Source organism: Pleuronectes platessa, chromosome 21, assembly GCF_947347685.1.
Source record: "Pleuronectes platessa chromosome 21, fPlePla1.1, whole genome shotgun sequence".
NCBI lineage: Eukaryota > Metazoa > Chordata > Actinopteri > Pleuronectiformes > Pleuronectidae > Pleuronectes > Pleuronectes platessa.
Window position 1 is genome coordinate 12,535,942 of NC_070646.1, and position 15,033 is coordinate 12,550,974.

General features: G+C 44.8%; 1 protein-coding gene across 1 annotated transcript in view; it reads left to right on the forward strand.

Moving 5' to 3' along the window:
- Nucleotides 1-15,033, forward strand: part of shisa9a (shisa family member 9a) — a 47,655-nt gene that overhangs the window by 25,213 nt on the left and 7,409 nt on the right. Inside the window, exon 3 of the mRNA XM_053413551.1 lies at nt 8,194-8,409. Coding sequence (XP_053269526.1) covers nt 8,194-8,409 — 216 coding nt within the window. The remainder of the gene's footprint in view (nt 1-8,193; nt 8,410-15,033) is intronic.

Consider the following 15,033-nt stretch of genomic DNA (forward strand, 5'->3'; position numbering starts at 1 on the left):
CTGTACTATTTCACACCTCAGCGTTCGTAGCCTGCCAGGCCGCTGATGTATTAATTGAGGCTCGATTCACCATTACACTCCACGCATTGAGAATAAAGGCCAGTGTGCTGTCTGATTTCAGCTCGATTTGATTTCTCATTAATATGAAATTGCAGTTGCTAGACAGCACTTTGCAGCTTTCTTCCCAAACAACTTGTGATGTTCTCCCACACATCTGTCAGCGCTACTTTTGTCTTCGAAGCGTCTGATAAACAGCTCTCGTCGTCCGGAGGTGTTATTTTCGCGTTTCATTTGCTCTAATGTCCTTCACGTGTGAGTCGTCTCCATCCATTCGTGCAGTTCAGCTGCCACGAGGTTGATCCTGTTTGCATTTTTAAATGTGAGCGTGAAGTCAGCTGCAATGACACATTTCCATTCCGTTCCAAATGGATGCCCCCATCTGCCACAGTTTGGGATTGGATACAGATAAAAGTCGAAGAAATCTGTCGTGGTATACTGTATGCAATAGCAGGAAATTAAAGTTCAGAGCAAGAATTTAATTTGACACTGATGCTATTATCAGACCTGCTTTGACACTGATAATGTATTTTTTTTTAATTCCCATACACTCGCCTCTTTTGTACTGACATATTTGTAGTTTAAACAGGTCTTGATAGATATCAGAGTTATATGTTACTATTGATTCAGTGACTTGCTTTAACAATGTCCTGTGAGACCGGAGTCGATGCATTGTCCTGTGACAAGACAATGCAAGATGGAGATTTGTTGAATCCTGCAGGAAACGCTCCACTTTGAATAGGAGAGAGAGAAAGTGAAAAAAAAAGGAAGAATACAAATCGATAGCTCTTCAAAATGAGGAAGGTATGACGGAGGGCTGTAATCACAAAGGGCTGCCGCGGAAGTCATTGTGCCTTCAAAGGCTTACAGAGGAACAATTAAGGTTAGATAAGCTTTTCTCTCTGCTATCATTTACAGCCAGCCGTTTCCCATGACAGACTTTTCAATAATACGGTTTCCCTGCATGGCCCCCCCCCATCTGTTTAATGGTCAGCCCTCATGGGAATTACTCCAAGATAGGTGATCAGTTTTTGGAACAGAGTTTGCTGCACACATCTCACTGTATCTCTCTCTCTCTCTCTCTCCCTCGAGTATTTTATGATGAACTCTCCATCGTGTCCCCCCTCTGAGCTCTCTCTCGCACTATCTCCTCCTAAATGGGAGTGTGCTGATGCGCTAATGAGCGCCGACAAAGCGAGCGGCATATGGTGACGATAATGAGATGAACAATGTTTGGGAAACAAGCCCCTATATGAGTCTGAGGATGTGACACATTGCTTTGGATGAGACAGACCGCGCTGTGTGCTGAGCGCCAAACAGCAGCCGTATGGCTAAGCTACATAAGATATATTATTCATGGCCATGCGAGCCAAAGTCCTCCAGGCGCTTCTGTGTGTTTCTGGGGGGGGGGGGGGAATTGAACGTCTGGTGCCAGTGACACGTCGTCAAAAAAGGAAGATCCTGTATCATATTGCGCGCTGCCCGCTTTTCCACATGCTTGTTCATGCAAATACTAATTTTGGAGCTCTTAAACCTAGTGTGTCGTTAAACACCCAGCAATCCAGATCCTTCTTCCAGACTTATAGTGAACAACCCATCATATGAGTTAGAGACAGGATGTTATTTAACACTATTACCAAAAGAAAAAGTGGATTTTGCTACAGTGTTATACAATAGATCAGTGTTCAGGCTGATTACATTAAGTTAGAGATAAGTTAAAGAGAGATGACATGACTGCTCCCCAAAGGTGAAGCATAGGCGACTGGTGACTGGCTTCATTATGGGTTATAACCCTGCCTCCTCCATGTTAATGGGTCGGACAAGGACCAAACTCAAAAGTCACAAATCAAAGTTCAGGTCAAATACATTTTTGTCAGAGAAGGTTTCTGTGATTTGAGTCAATTCTTGTCACACTAATGTTTGTACAAGTCCTTGTTTTCTATCAAAATGGGGTGACACATCATGATTGACAGCTGAGACTGACCCATGATTGGTCGAGTGCGTTCATCGACAGGATCTCGCTACTGACCAGACTGAGTCCTACCTTTCCGGGTAGTGGAATTTATGTATATAATGAACTATATAAGAATCCATGGTTGGTGCTCACTGATCTAAACACGACTCAGTGACTTTTAAAGCTCCTCTAGAAGCTGTGAGCTGTTGGCTCGACCCTCATAAAGCTGGCCCTCGCTCAAGGTGTAAGCATGGATGTCAAATAAGTTTCCATCCGTCTGCTTTCTGGCCCCTTTACGCTTCCAAAGCTGCCACCCACTAATGACAGCACCAGCAGGTAGCGAGACCCGCGGAGCCTCAGACATCTGCTCGTGTCTCGCTTTCTGTCTCTCGCTCTCTTGTTTGGATGGAATCTGTCTCGTTTCTATATCATAAGCATCTGATGAATGTTCTCCCCCATGGCCCCTAATCATGTTTGTCTGACCTATGTGCACATGAACTCAATCATATCGAGGCCTTCGCCACACACCAAGAGGATCTTACACCCGTCTCTTGAGAAAATTCCCAGGAGCTTGAGGGTCACACCATGAGGTCTCTTCTCGATATGTGATCCTCGCCGCCCTCCATGCGTGCAGGAGAGCGATATGGAGCGAAGGGGATGAGGTCGAGACAGGAGCCGCCTCTTCTTACTGTAAACAGACGGGAGGGAATATAAAGGGGGAGCTCTCGACCCCCGCCATACAGGCTCACACATAACCTGCTTACCATTTTCAGTGTGACTAAATATGCGTTTGCAGAAAAAACACAGAGGACCTCGCGCACTCTTACTTGCACACACTGTCACATAGTGTTGAATGATGCGCCACATAAAACACACACACGAGAGTTTGCTCTTCATGTGCTGTTTTCATGTCGCTGTTCTGAACTAATATCACAAAGATATTTACCGAAGCTCCCATTTTTACAGGAGCAGCTATTGGAGAATTGTGCAAGTCTCATTTTTTTTAAGTCAGGCTCTATTTACTCTGGTTTTCATCGTCTGTGCAGACTTCTGTGTCAACACTCAGCATCCAAATGATATAATACCCAGAGATGACTCATAAAATGGCCTTTATACCAAACTACAGCGAGTCTTTTCGGTAAAAAGATGCACGCTCCTTTGACAGTGCCTGCCTGGCAAAGCTGTTAAGGATGTGACCCTAAACCAGCTCGGAGGAGGCAAAGCAGACACGTGAAGACCGAGCGGAGAGAGCCGAACAGACAGGCCGATGGAGCAGCAGGCAACATAACATAGGTTGCATAACAATGACTTTTTCCAGTACAGTACTGCCAGGCTGCCTGTTGATATGTGGGCGCGGGTGACTGCGGGACAAAGCGAACTCGCCGCGTGCTGCCGAGCGAATACTACACGAGAGAATGCCGTTGCCATGACAAGAGGGAAGAGGAAGAGAGAGGATGGAGAGGGTTGAGTAATGACAGAGAGGCAGTTTTGCAGCGGAGAAAAAGAAGAGGGTTTATCCGTTTGCCTGAGTGAGGAGAAAGAGGGAATAACAGATGAGTCAGCTGCTTACAGTTTCCAGCGCCGAATCAAACAAGCGGAGAAATTACACTGTACAGCCAGTGGCAATGGAGCCAGGCCAAGAAAGAGACAGAAGCACTCCTACATACATGTGCTCTGGCTCTCTCTTGATGTCTCCCTTTTATGCTTTCTCTTCTTCATTTTCCCTCGCACACACTCTCACAGCTATACAGAACACATCAAGGACCAGCCTTCCATGTGTTGTCTACCCTATTTGCCTTTTCCTTCTGCGCTTAGCACAGGAGAAAAAGCACAGATACCAGTAAGTCCCCGGGAGGATGAGCTGTGGGCTCCACGCTGGATGTCTGGCTTCACACGAGGGAAGCGGTGCCGCTTTGAAAAGCGCTCAGCGTTTCGGTGACTCGGCAGCGTGGCGTAGTGCACGCTCACGTTGGGAGCGCTGCTGACTGCACCGTCTGTTACCTGGTGGCCATAAGCTCATCATCCACCCGCTGTCTCACGAGTCCAGTCACACTTACTGTAATCCTGACATTCCCCCGCCTGGGCTCTGCAGCGTGTCTTCTTCTTTAATCCCCCCCCCCCCCCCCCCAACGTCAAAAAACTGTGGCATACGTTTCAGACCAGATTCGATGCTTCTCCCAAGAAACCTTTCAGCAGTCCTCCATGGTGCCTTCATGTAACTAAACGCCCAGCAGCCTTTTGTCGGTGACTGACACGACACAGCAGGGATTCAGCCTTCAGCCAATTTAAAACCACTTTGCGATATACTTTGCTTTGGGGGGGGGGGGGAACATGGTGTACAGGAAGTGATAAATCTTTAATATTGGTGAGCGCTAACATCGCACAGCCAGATGTCCGCCATGTCGAGCTCGCGGAGGTCTGAGGAAAATCACAAGTGACCTTTACAAATCGTGTGGCATCTCTTCAGAAACTATGGATCTCATACTTCAGTGGGAAAAAATACACAAAAAAAACTCTTAGGGTCACTAATGGAATCACACACGCGTAATGCAGTAACAAGCTAGTATTTGAACACTAGCATTCACGACGCAGCCAGTTGCCTATGCACACACTTGGTTAAACGGGAAGTTTACCGCGGCCCGAAGCTTGAGCCAAAATGCAGCACAGTTGTAACCATGTGTTAATTTGCTGCGATAACAACATATGGATCATTTGCATGCAATCAGAGTTTGGTTTACAGTACAAGTGGGGGGGGGGGCTCCTCTTTCTTTTCGTAACTGTGGGTTTTACAACTGTGCTGACATTTCTACGACTGTTCAAGGCTTCACTGAAACCTGTCAGTGGCAGAGTGCCTGGAGGGGGGGAGCTGCACCTGAGCTTCGATGGGACATTGAATTTATGAAAAGAGAAAATCAGACACCTTGTGTTTTTGTTTTTGGCTTTGGCCTCGAAAGAAAGACAAATCTGTAGACTGCTGGCCTTCATCGTGACTTGAATGCAGTTATAATGAATGTAGTTGTTTCAGCAGTATAAATACGCGACGCCTCCATTTGTTATATTCCTCCTCTTCTCACCCCCCCCCATCACTCGGGCTCATTTTCAATTTAGGCAAATTCACGCAGCCTTCAGTGAGCCAGTATTGCCGAGCCATTTCAAAACATTGCAAAGTGTTTACCCAAGAAGTGGGCGGCTCTCGGATCCAATAAAATACAAAATGTTTCAGGCTTGCATTTTTTCCAGTCATTTAATTTCCCAGCTTTGGATGTGCTGTCTCCACTTGTCTATATGAACTCACATCACATGCCTGCTGCTCTTCACTCAGCACCATGGGACATTTCATCGCATCAGGGAATCTTGTCTCTTATTCTTTGGTCGACACGGCCTCACACTGTTTCTCACGCTGATGCTCTTTTTAATTGTCTCGACTCCCTGTCTACCTTGTCAGTCAGTCAGTGTGGGTATGGGTGTGTGTGTGTTTGTGTGTGTGTGTGGTTTGAGTCGGTGCCAGGGCTAAGTGGATAGTAAGTAGCGACACGAGTTGCTTTGCCTTGACAGTAGATATTTGGAGGTGTATATGTATAGAGGTGGTTTGGGATTGTCAATTTTTTTACTTTAGGTGTTTACGCCTGCATATTTTCATGTAAAGGCTTTATGTGAGAACAGAAATGTCCTAGCCAGTTTTATCTTTTCCGGAACTTTCGGTAAGACAACGAGAATTGAGACATTTTGATGTTTAAAGGCCGTTGCTGATACAAATATGTGATTTCTGCAGTGGAATTTATACGTAATGTTCCGCCTCCTGCATATTCTCTCCTTGTGCTTCCCCTCGCCTGAATGTGCCGGACAATTTCCCGTTGTTGCGTGCCAGTGTCCTGCTGCGTTCTTCATATGTGAAAACACCATTTCTGTACATTTTCGTGTCTGAAATTGACTTTGGTGTCTCTCTATATATTCATTTATTTTACTCTCTGGGTAAATGGTTTTGTCACGCTCCCTCTGTGCTTCACACACCTCCTTCATTTCTCTGCCAGAAAAATTCGAACACTCTTCATTGTTCATGATTTCTCATCCCTCTCCTGTCGTCTTGTTTCACTTTCCTCTCTCACCCTCGGTCTCTCTTAAAATTTTTCTTACTTCCTCAAATTATCAAGTGGCAGTACAGGGGCTTTTCACAGAATGTTTTCACTTAGCCAGGATACCTTTGCCTTCAGGAACAGGAATTTACAATTATCTTGTCAGGCTCAGCACAGCGAGAGAACAATGCTGGAGAGTGTCCTCAGAATTCCGACACATATTTGAACACTCGGCTGCGTTTTGAAGTCAGACAGAGCAGTGCACTTCCACGACGCTCTCATAAGACTCTACTGAGACGCAGGGGCTTCAGTCTATTTCCATGCTTGCATTTCTTCTATGTCTTGTCCCCCCCATCTGATTTTTTGCATCTTCCAGAGGAGGTACAGCATCAGGCCCCATTACATAACTGGAGTGGGGAGGAGGGCTGATCCACCGACTTCTCAATTATGAGGTTGAGAGTGCTCCTGGGAAAATGTGCCAGGGTATGATTGCTAATCACGATCACAGCATCACGCCAACTAGATTTAGTTGTAAATAAAAAAAAACATAAAATAGTAACAGGAAGCAGAAAAGAAGGAGAATGCCATGTGAGACATTTGGCCATAGACTTGTACCCAACTTGCACACCCAGCTAGGCCGAAAGCAATATATAAACGGTTTACATATTAAACAGTTACATTTATATAATGTTCTGAAGGTAAAATATATTTTCCAAATCTCTTTGCATCCTAGAGTTTGATGTCAAATCGACAGTATTGTTGAAAAAAAAAAAAAAAATGGAGCAGTTTCCCAGTTCCACTTCTCATGCTGTTCTTTTCTGTTCTTAAGAAAACTGTTTCCTGAATCCTTCTTAAACTGCAGAATTGTTCCTGTCTCACAGTCAGTCAGCTCGTTTTCAGAATTAACAGGCTACAATTGGACAGAACATTTCCTCTGAGAGCTGGAAAATCATTGAAGTTGTGACACATTTAGCACATTTACCCCAGCCAGTGTGTGAAACCTAATGATAGGTGACTATTTTGGTGAATGTTTAAATCTCTGACACTTAAAGAAATAAATATAACTTTGCAAAAATAGAAGTATGCACTGAAACCTGTCTTTTTGGTCTAATTGAAACCTGACCATACAAATGCAGATTAAAGACAAACTGATTATTCTGCTCAAGCATTGTCAGTAAGCAAGTGTGTGCAAGAGGGCTCTTGAGTGTGCATCTATTTTGTTTATACCTGAGAACAAATCGCAGATAAGAAAACAGTGATGAATGTCAGAACGGTGTAAGTGGGGCCCGGTGGGTGCTGCAGCAGTAATACCTTCCGTTTAGCAAAATGAACATGGCCAAGCAGCCCCATTAGAGATACTCAGTTTAAATACTATTAGGAGAATATGCTGGAAAACAAAAGTTCAGTCTGACTGCGTGGTGTCTGGATTTTTTTTTTTCTTCCCCCACTTCAAAGAAGTCTTAAGGAGAGTTATTTCTCAACCCTCTCCCAAAAAGTTTGGTTTTTAAAAATCAAACATCCTTTAAAGTGAGAATCTGGAGAACTTACTGATATATTCCCTTTTAAAACCCTCACTGGAAATGTTGCAACCATGGCCTCGCCCGTGCGCTCACCACAGACACAGTTTCGAGACGGACAGTTCTCACACAGCACCTGACACCGTAGATGTGGGATGTGTCTGTAAAGCACCTCAGATAAGGAGCTCTCAGCTACTACACAGGCTTCCAGGCTACTTTGTATTCTGCTGAAACCGCTGATAAAATCTCTTGTAATGGTCGGTAGATGCAGCCAATCAGTGTTTACAGTCTGCATTCTGTCCGAATGTTTAATAGGGAGCATGGGGAAACCAGAGGCTATAGCTGTAGAATGAGCGCAAGAGTTAATTTGTTAATGGTGCTGTAATGAATAGCCGCTCATGTGTCCAGAGAATTGTTCAGTGTGGACAGATTTTTAACATTAACGTTTCTTTATGCATCCTACAGTAGAGGGAAAAGGGAAAGGGGGTGGGTGTATGAGTGGAGGCCGGAAAATGAACAGGAGAGATATTCCCGTTGATAACCATCCTAAACCTGATCATAACCTTGTCCTGCCATGTGTCCTTGTCCACAGAGGGGGGTCAGATCAACAACAACGTGGGCCAGGGCTCTAACATGGGTCAGCAGCACCCGTACCCCGCCCTGAGCCAGTTCGCTCACGCCTACGAGCAGCAGCAGCAGCAACAGCAGCAGCAACAACAGCAGCAGCAACAGCAGCAGCAGCAGCAGCAGCAGCAGCAGCAGCAGCAGAATAAAGATTTCAACAAATACGCCTCCCTGAAGGCTGTGGGTGAGTGTGTGTCAAGCTTCTTATCATCTTCACATTTTAAAAAGTGTAAAATGGAGAGGAACAGAGAATGATTAAGGGAGAGGCGAGTGCACTGGAAGTTGTGTGACTGATTTACCTGCTGTTTCTAGTGGTGCTGACTGTAAGAATGTTTGGAGAGGGGCACCGTCACCGTCAGTGACTCTAGGAGCTTGTGACCCTTCCCTACGGTGGCCCTGAGAGCTCAACTCACTACAACTCATGAAAACGTCTTCATCAATTTGAAAGCACATGCCCGGCAAATAGAAAATGTGCTGTAAACATTCACATCGAAAAGGGAGGAACAAGGCTGAGACACTGTATCCAGCCAGTGGAAGTAATCTGCATTAATTCAAGCTATGGACGCAGTAGGGGTGAATGTGCACCGAGGTCAATCTGAAGCTCAACAGATTCTGATATGTGCACAGAATAATAGTGAATAAAATCTCTTGCATGAGAGAGAACTGCATACCAACTGGAGCTGAAAGTATGAGGTCTGACTGTCTTCATGGACGATAAAAACTTTATGGACCATAGTGTGAGCATGTGGTTGCTCGCCGTAGCGCGACGCCACAAGCTAACACACAGCAAATAGTGCAGCACACACAAAGATATAGATCTCTTATGTTATGATGAGAAGAGTAAAAAGTGTTTTGGTTCATTACAAAGCTCTGACTGGACAAATTACAAAATGGCGGGTTTCCATTTGTGTGTCCCAGCTTTGTTCATCACTTTCTAATGTCCCCTGGAAACACTTCCATTGTGTTGTGAGAATTTGGTTGTGTTGTATTTGCCACACGTGTACTTCCCCCATTCTGGCAAGCTGAATCATAATCGAATGTATAGTAAGATTGAGAACTGGGGTTACTATTAATTCATTACTTGCCTTTTTTTAGAGATCCCCTAGGAGTTGTGCTACAATTAACCTTAAATGTATTGTCATTTTTGGAAACTATGTTTAATCTCTCTAAATATAACTGACATTAAAAAGGGACATTATGGCTATTGGTCATGGTTGAGTTGTAACTTTGCAGTGACTGGAATGCAATGAATGTACTTTCATGGTCCATCGCACCATTGTCTTGTAAATCCTGCAAGAAAATGATTAAATCTGGGTCAGGAAAAAAGAACTACAGATTATGCCCAACCTCCCTTCAGCAAAAAGACCTCCCCCTGTTTTTCTTCCCCTACCTCCCCTCCTGATTAATTCATGTACAGTCCCCACAGGTTTTGGATTCTAACATAAAGAGCGATGGAGACTTTTTTTCCAGAGGCCTCCAGGAGCGACGCTGCTGAACTACAGCGGTCTGATTTGACTGGTGGCACCAAACTAGACTCCATGTAACACAGGAACAGGCGGCTCATCAAGCTGTTCGGCAGCCTAATGCATGCCGCCGAATCCAATGAGGTCTTTTGGCAGTGTGAGCTGAAGCGCACCATGCTCATGTGTTATTGGCAGCGGCATCACTATTTCATAACCTGAATTCATCCGAGATTGACTTGTGAATCTTTCAGCGCGAGCGTCTTGTCAGCTTGTTAATGCTCGTCAGGTACGGGCACCCGACCCTCACCTGATTCAGTATTCAGCCCACTCGCGATATCAGATATTGTTAATAACACAAAATCTAAATATCTGTGCAAATAGCTACAAGACCCTATTTGTTGAAAGGCCTCTGTGCATGGCAAACAGCCGAAGTGAAAATATTTGATTCCGATGACAAATACAGGTTTGAACCCCCTCTGCATTCTAAATGTCCCTCCCCTCACCGCCCTGCATGTTAAGAGCCTAATTCATCCATAGACATGTTGTACTAACAGATCATGCTCATGTAAGCTAAAGAGTCCTGCTTTGTGCCCTGGAAGCAATACGGTGTTTTGTGATTACAGTGGCAGTTTATCTAACTGCCAGAATGTTTTTTAAAGAGAAACAGATGAACACAATGTGACAAGTGGACACATAAAGCATAAAGGAAATGAAAATAGTGATTAACACTGTCATCCTGAACCCTGCCATCTTTATTGTTTGCTGGTGTATATTTAGAATATGCTGATAGTTGACCAAATATAGACTTCAGTCGGTGGCTGGATATTTTCAGCACATCTGCCACTGTGTTTGATTGCAGAAAAACGTTCAGTTATTCCCAATGCAAACAGGAGACATCTTGGTGTCTGTCTCCGAGGACCAAAAAGGCAATGAGATCTTTTTTTTTTTTTGTCCTTTGACCATTCAGCATGGAGTGAAGGAATCAGTCACGGCAGAGGCAGGGATGCCAATTTCTCCACTGACAGCAGCTCCGATAGATCAGAGTGCAGCGCAGCCACATGACACGCTGCAATTTGAGTAAGGGATGCAGCCCCACTGTCTCTCAGCTGGAAAACCTCTCTCTCTGATGTAAGGCTACTGCCACTCATCTAACGCCACATAACACCAACACATGATGCACATGCACATGCTCCGCGGAGAGTGTGGGGGGGAAATATAAGTCATCTGTTACGATGCGCGGAAGGAATTATGCAAGCAGATGGAAGATTGATCCAAGAAAAAGGAAAATTCGGCCACAAGTCCTGGAATTTGTCAGCTATCACAAACTGACAATGTTCTCAGCAGGATGGAAGATCATTGTTTTGTTTAATGCACGACAATGATTAGACCCCCCCCCCCCCCCCCCCAACCAAATTCCACTTGCGCTTCAATATCCTCACACGGACCGAAGATTCTAACATCCATCCAAACGAAAGCAGTTTTCATTTTCATCTTAAAGCAGCAGCGTACTCCCACACCCTTCTCGCTGTGAAGCCCATCGAGCTAAATAAACGGCAGTTGTGTTTCACGTTGCATTTCAGTGACACAAACACATCAGTGAATGTTTGGCTCGTACTCCTAAGAGCCTGAACCTTGTAAAATATTTCATCGGTTTTAAATTAAGAATCAATCCCAAAGGAAATTGTGACGGCAACGATCTAAAACATTGTGTGGTAAGAATAAGCAAATTGTACACATTCCTGTGTGGAGCGAGACACTAATATCGGCTATTTGAAATGTTCACATGAACTAAAACAGGCTCCTGCATAATCCAACAATAATCCCAAAATAAATAACGTTGTGAATCCCGACTCTGCCGCGTCTGCAGCGGTTTCACAACCGAAAGTTCATGTCTAGGGTTAGGGTTGAAATAGGGTTAAAATTCAACTCAGCTCAAGCGATCCTTAACATTGATTGGTTTGTAGATGGGATGCACGCACATTGTCACGTTGTCCATTTGGCAGTTAGTAGTCTTTCTCACTTAATGGGATGAAAAGTGCAAAAGTACTGTAGCAATATGGTTCATTTACAACAAGGCAAATTTGAACCGGGCTTGGCAACAATTTTTATTTAACAGGGAGCAATGTTAAATGGTTGTAAAGTCTTTCAGGGCGTAACTGTCAATATTCTCCTCTTCCTCTTCTTCAGCTGATTTTAAAGCCACCTCCTTCTCCTTACTTCTTCATACCTGAAATGCTCCTCGTCTTCACCTCACCGCGTCTTCTGAACTTTTTTCTTTACACGCTCTTCTTAACTCACCTCGTTTTTCTCTCCTTCATCATTTCCCTCGTCTGTTCCTTCTCTCTCACCATCTTCTCATGTCCTCTCACCTTTTCTTCTTCCCCCCTTTCCCTCTCCCCTACATCTTTGCACTTCCCATCCTCTCGTCTCCCTCCCCTCAGTTTGTCACCTTTATCTCTACCTCACCTTTTTTCTTTTTGCTCCCTTTGTCTCCCCCCTCCCACACACACACACACACACACACACACACACACACACACACACCAAGTCACCTCCAGGCCCCCACACAAAATCCATCACGCTCCATATCACCCCTTAAAGAATCACTGAGCTGCTAATCTCGATCCTCCCTTATAGGGGCTCATATCTGATTCCATTTCTGTAATTGAAGGAAGGCCTCCTGCCTCACCCCCCCTCTAGCTCACACTTGACTGACAGATTTCCATTCCACAAGTGGTATTCAAAGAGGCACCTTTGAAATGATTGGAAACCTGTCTAGAGATATGCAGCACAGGAGCCTGGGATTCCAGCAGGCAAACTGCCATTACTGTTCATCCGGAGATGGGAACGTCACTCACGAGCTGTGAAAACATTTTATGGGGGTGAAGTATGAGAGAGAGAGAGGTGAGACAGAAGGAGACAGCAGGCAACCCGAAAGGAAAGTGGTTGCTCTGTTTGAAATCACCTTTGTATGAGCTCTATCAATCTCAAGCCGCATAAATGGACCTCGGCTTTCTTTTCTTCTCTGCGTCTGGCGTTTTCACTGCCTAGTGACCCCCTGAGAGAAAGCACCAAGCTAAGATCAACACCATTCTCCCAATTGCCTTTTTGCCCCCTTTTCTTTAATTGCCTCTGCCACTTTCCCAATGGTTTACCGTCCAGCTGATAAGACACACTTCTGTCAATCAATAGCCATCTCCACTGTCCCCCTGTGAATCTATTTAAGGTCACTTTATTGAATTCTAAATCCGGCCGAACTAATAGACGTCCCTGGATGCAGACCTGTAGCTCAGCCCAGGAGAACAAATGACCAATTATGGCTCACACCGAAATCCACCTGCTCTGCAACATCTAACAACTGCGATAAACCATTAAGAGTTAGAAAGGAAATTCCTCTACAACATCAATAAGTTTGTCTGTCTTGGATAGTCTGCAAAAGTGCAGTAATTGTGGAACACATTTTTCTGATCACACATGCCCCTGTCCTGCATCTCCCTAAAGTCTAAGAGCAAACAGGTTTTCTATAAAGAAGGATGGTGCATCTCCACTTCTTCCAGTATCCAGAAATGAATTCAAAATATCCTGGTTACATGCGATGCCATCCTGTAGGGTAGATGATGGATGATGGAGCCACAAGAGCAAGGTCCCGCTGATACTAGCGTTCGATCGGTCACGAGTCAGCTGTCAATACTGGCGATTAACCCTTGGAGCCTTGGCGAATTGACATATATCTATCAAACACAAATGTTGGTTATTAATTTCACGTCAGTCCTTAGTGGTGGAGATATTAAAGTATGGTCCAAAATGGTGGATTAACCCGGGGGACCAACGTTGTGATTTCTCGAGCCGCTCTGCTGAGATGGCCGAAATGTCAAAACCACTAACATTTTATAATAGAGCGCGCGAGCAGCTTGTATCTGTAATAACCTATTTCTTGGGCTACCATTTCCAACAGTTCAACCACTTTGCCTGACATTGCTGCATTTCCACAGTGGAGATTGCAGTTGAGCTACTACAGAGAGCAGGTTCAGATAAGATCTCACATCCTGAGCCAACACTGAATATCTTTACATTTGACCGTTTACCTGCCAAAGAATGCAAATTATCACTTGAGAAAGCTCCTCTGGCCGCATTTAGCATGACTATTGGATTTGCTCTCTTGTTAGGCTGGAAGAACTATAACAGGGTTGATCCACACATATACTAAAAAATCTCAGAAATAGAGAAATTGCTAAATATAAAAAGAAATGTGGTCTTGAAGAGTTTCATAATTATGTTTGCCTATGCATGCAATGCATATATTATCACTATAAGCCCTCCATCCCTTTTGACAGTAGACAACTTGATTCTCTAATAAAAAGCAGACTGACACACTGGTCTAACACTAATAAGATCTGTATGTTATTTGCGCTGGGGGACTTTAGAAAAAGCAGTGCTTGATTTATTTTTTCCCTCATGAATAATGTGTGTTGGTCCCTGTGGGGTGCTGGCCTTTCTCAGGCAGAGCCATGCAGAGCCCGTGCTGCGTAACAGCAGTGTTTTCCATTTCCACTCACGTACGCCGCTGGATGTGTGCACTGTTGAGCTGACTGCCGCCGGATTGATTCACCTGTCGCCTGAGCAAGTTTGATCCCCCGGGGCGGTCTAGCTGCAAACTCGGCGGGCGATACGCCGCTGCCCCCCCCCCCCTCCCCCATCCGCATCCCCCTCCGCTATCCCTCCCCTCCCGCCCGCTTCTCTCGCCGTGATAAACCAGATTTATAGTTACAGTGGCAAAAGCAAACTCACTGACTGTGTTAACTTTATCTTCGACGACGTGGAGGCAACGAGGGCTAAAGAGTAATGACTCGACTTGGAATGTGAATCCGACAGAAAAAAAAGGTCACAATTCGCAGTGATAAGAGAGACTGTGGCTTGGTGACGGCAGCTGCCAGAGGGAGGAATAAATGTGTGGCATGAAAGGTGACTGCTCCAAGAAAAGAGCAGTCACACACAAACATGGCCGGGTATACAGAAGATATGGGAAGAGGCTTAAACCAGCACATAGAGCACAGTGAGGCTGAGTAGGAAGATGTTGGTGTCTGTTGGCTGAGACTCCAAAATTGCACCCTGTGTATACATTTGTGTCCTCATAGCTTCACCTGATCAAAAAATGATTTGCCACCAATTGCCATAACTTATTTCAGCAACTCTCCAATCCCAGTGCAATGCATTATATTCAGCCATTACACTGTGAGGTAGCATTTCATAGAGCCAGTAAGCTAACATGCTTGTACAGGATTACCTGTTCTAATGAATTCACTACATTTATGCAGAGCGCTGAGCTTAAAACTGTCATTGGGCAC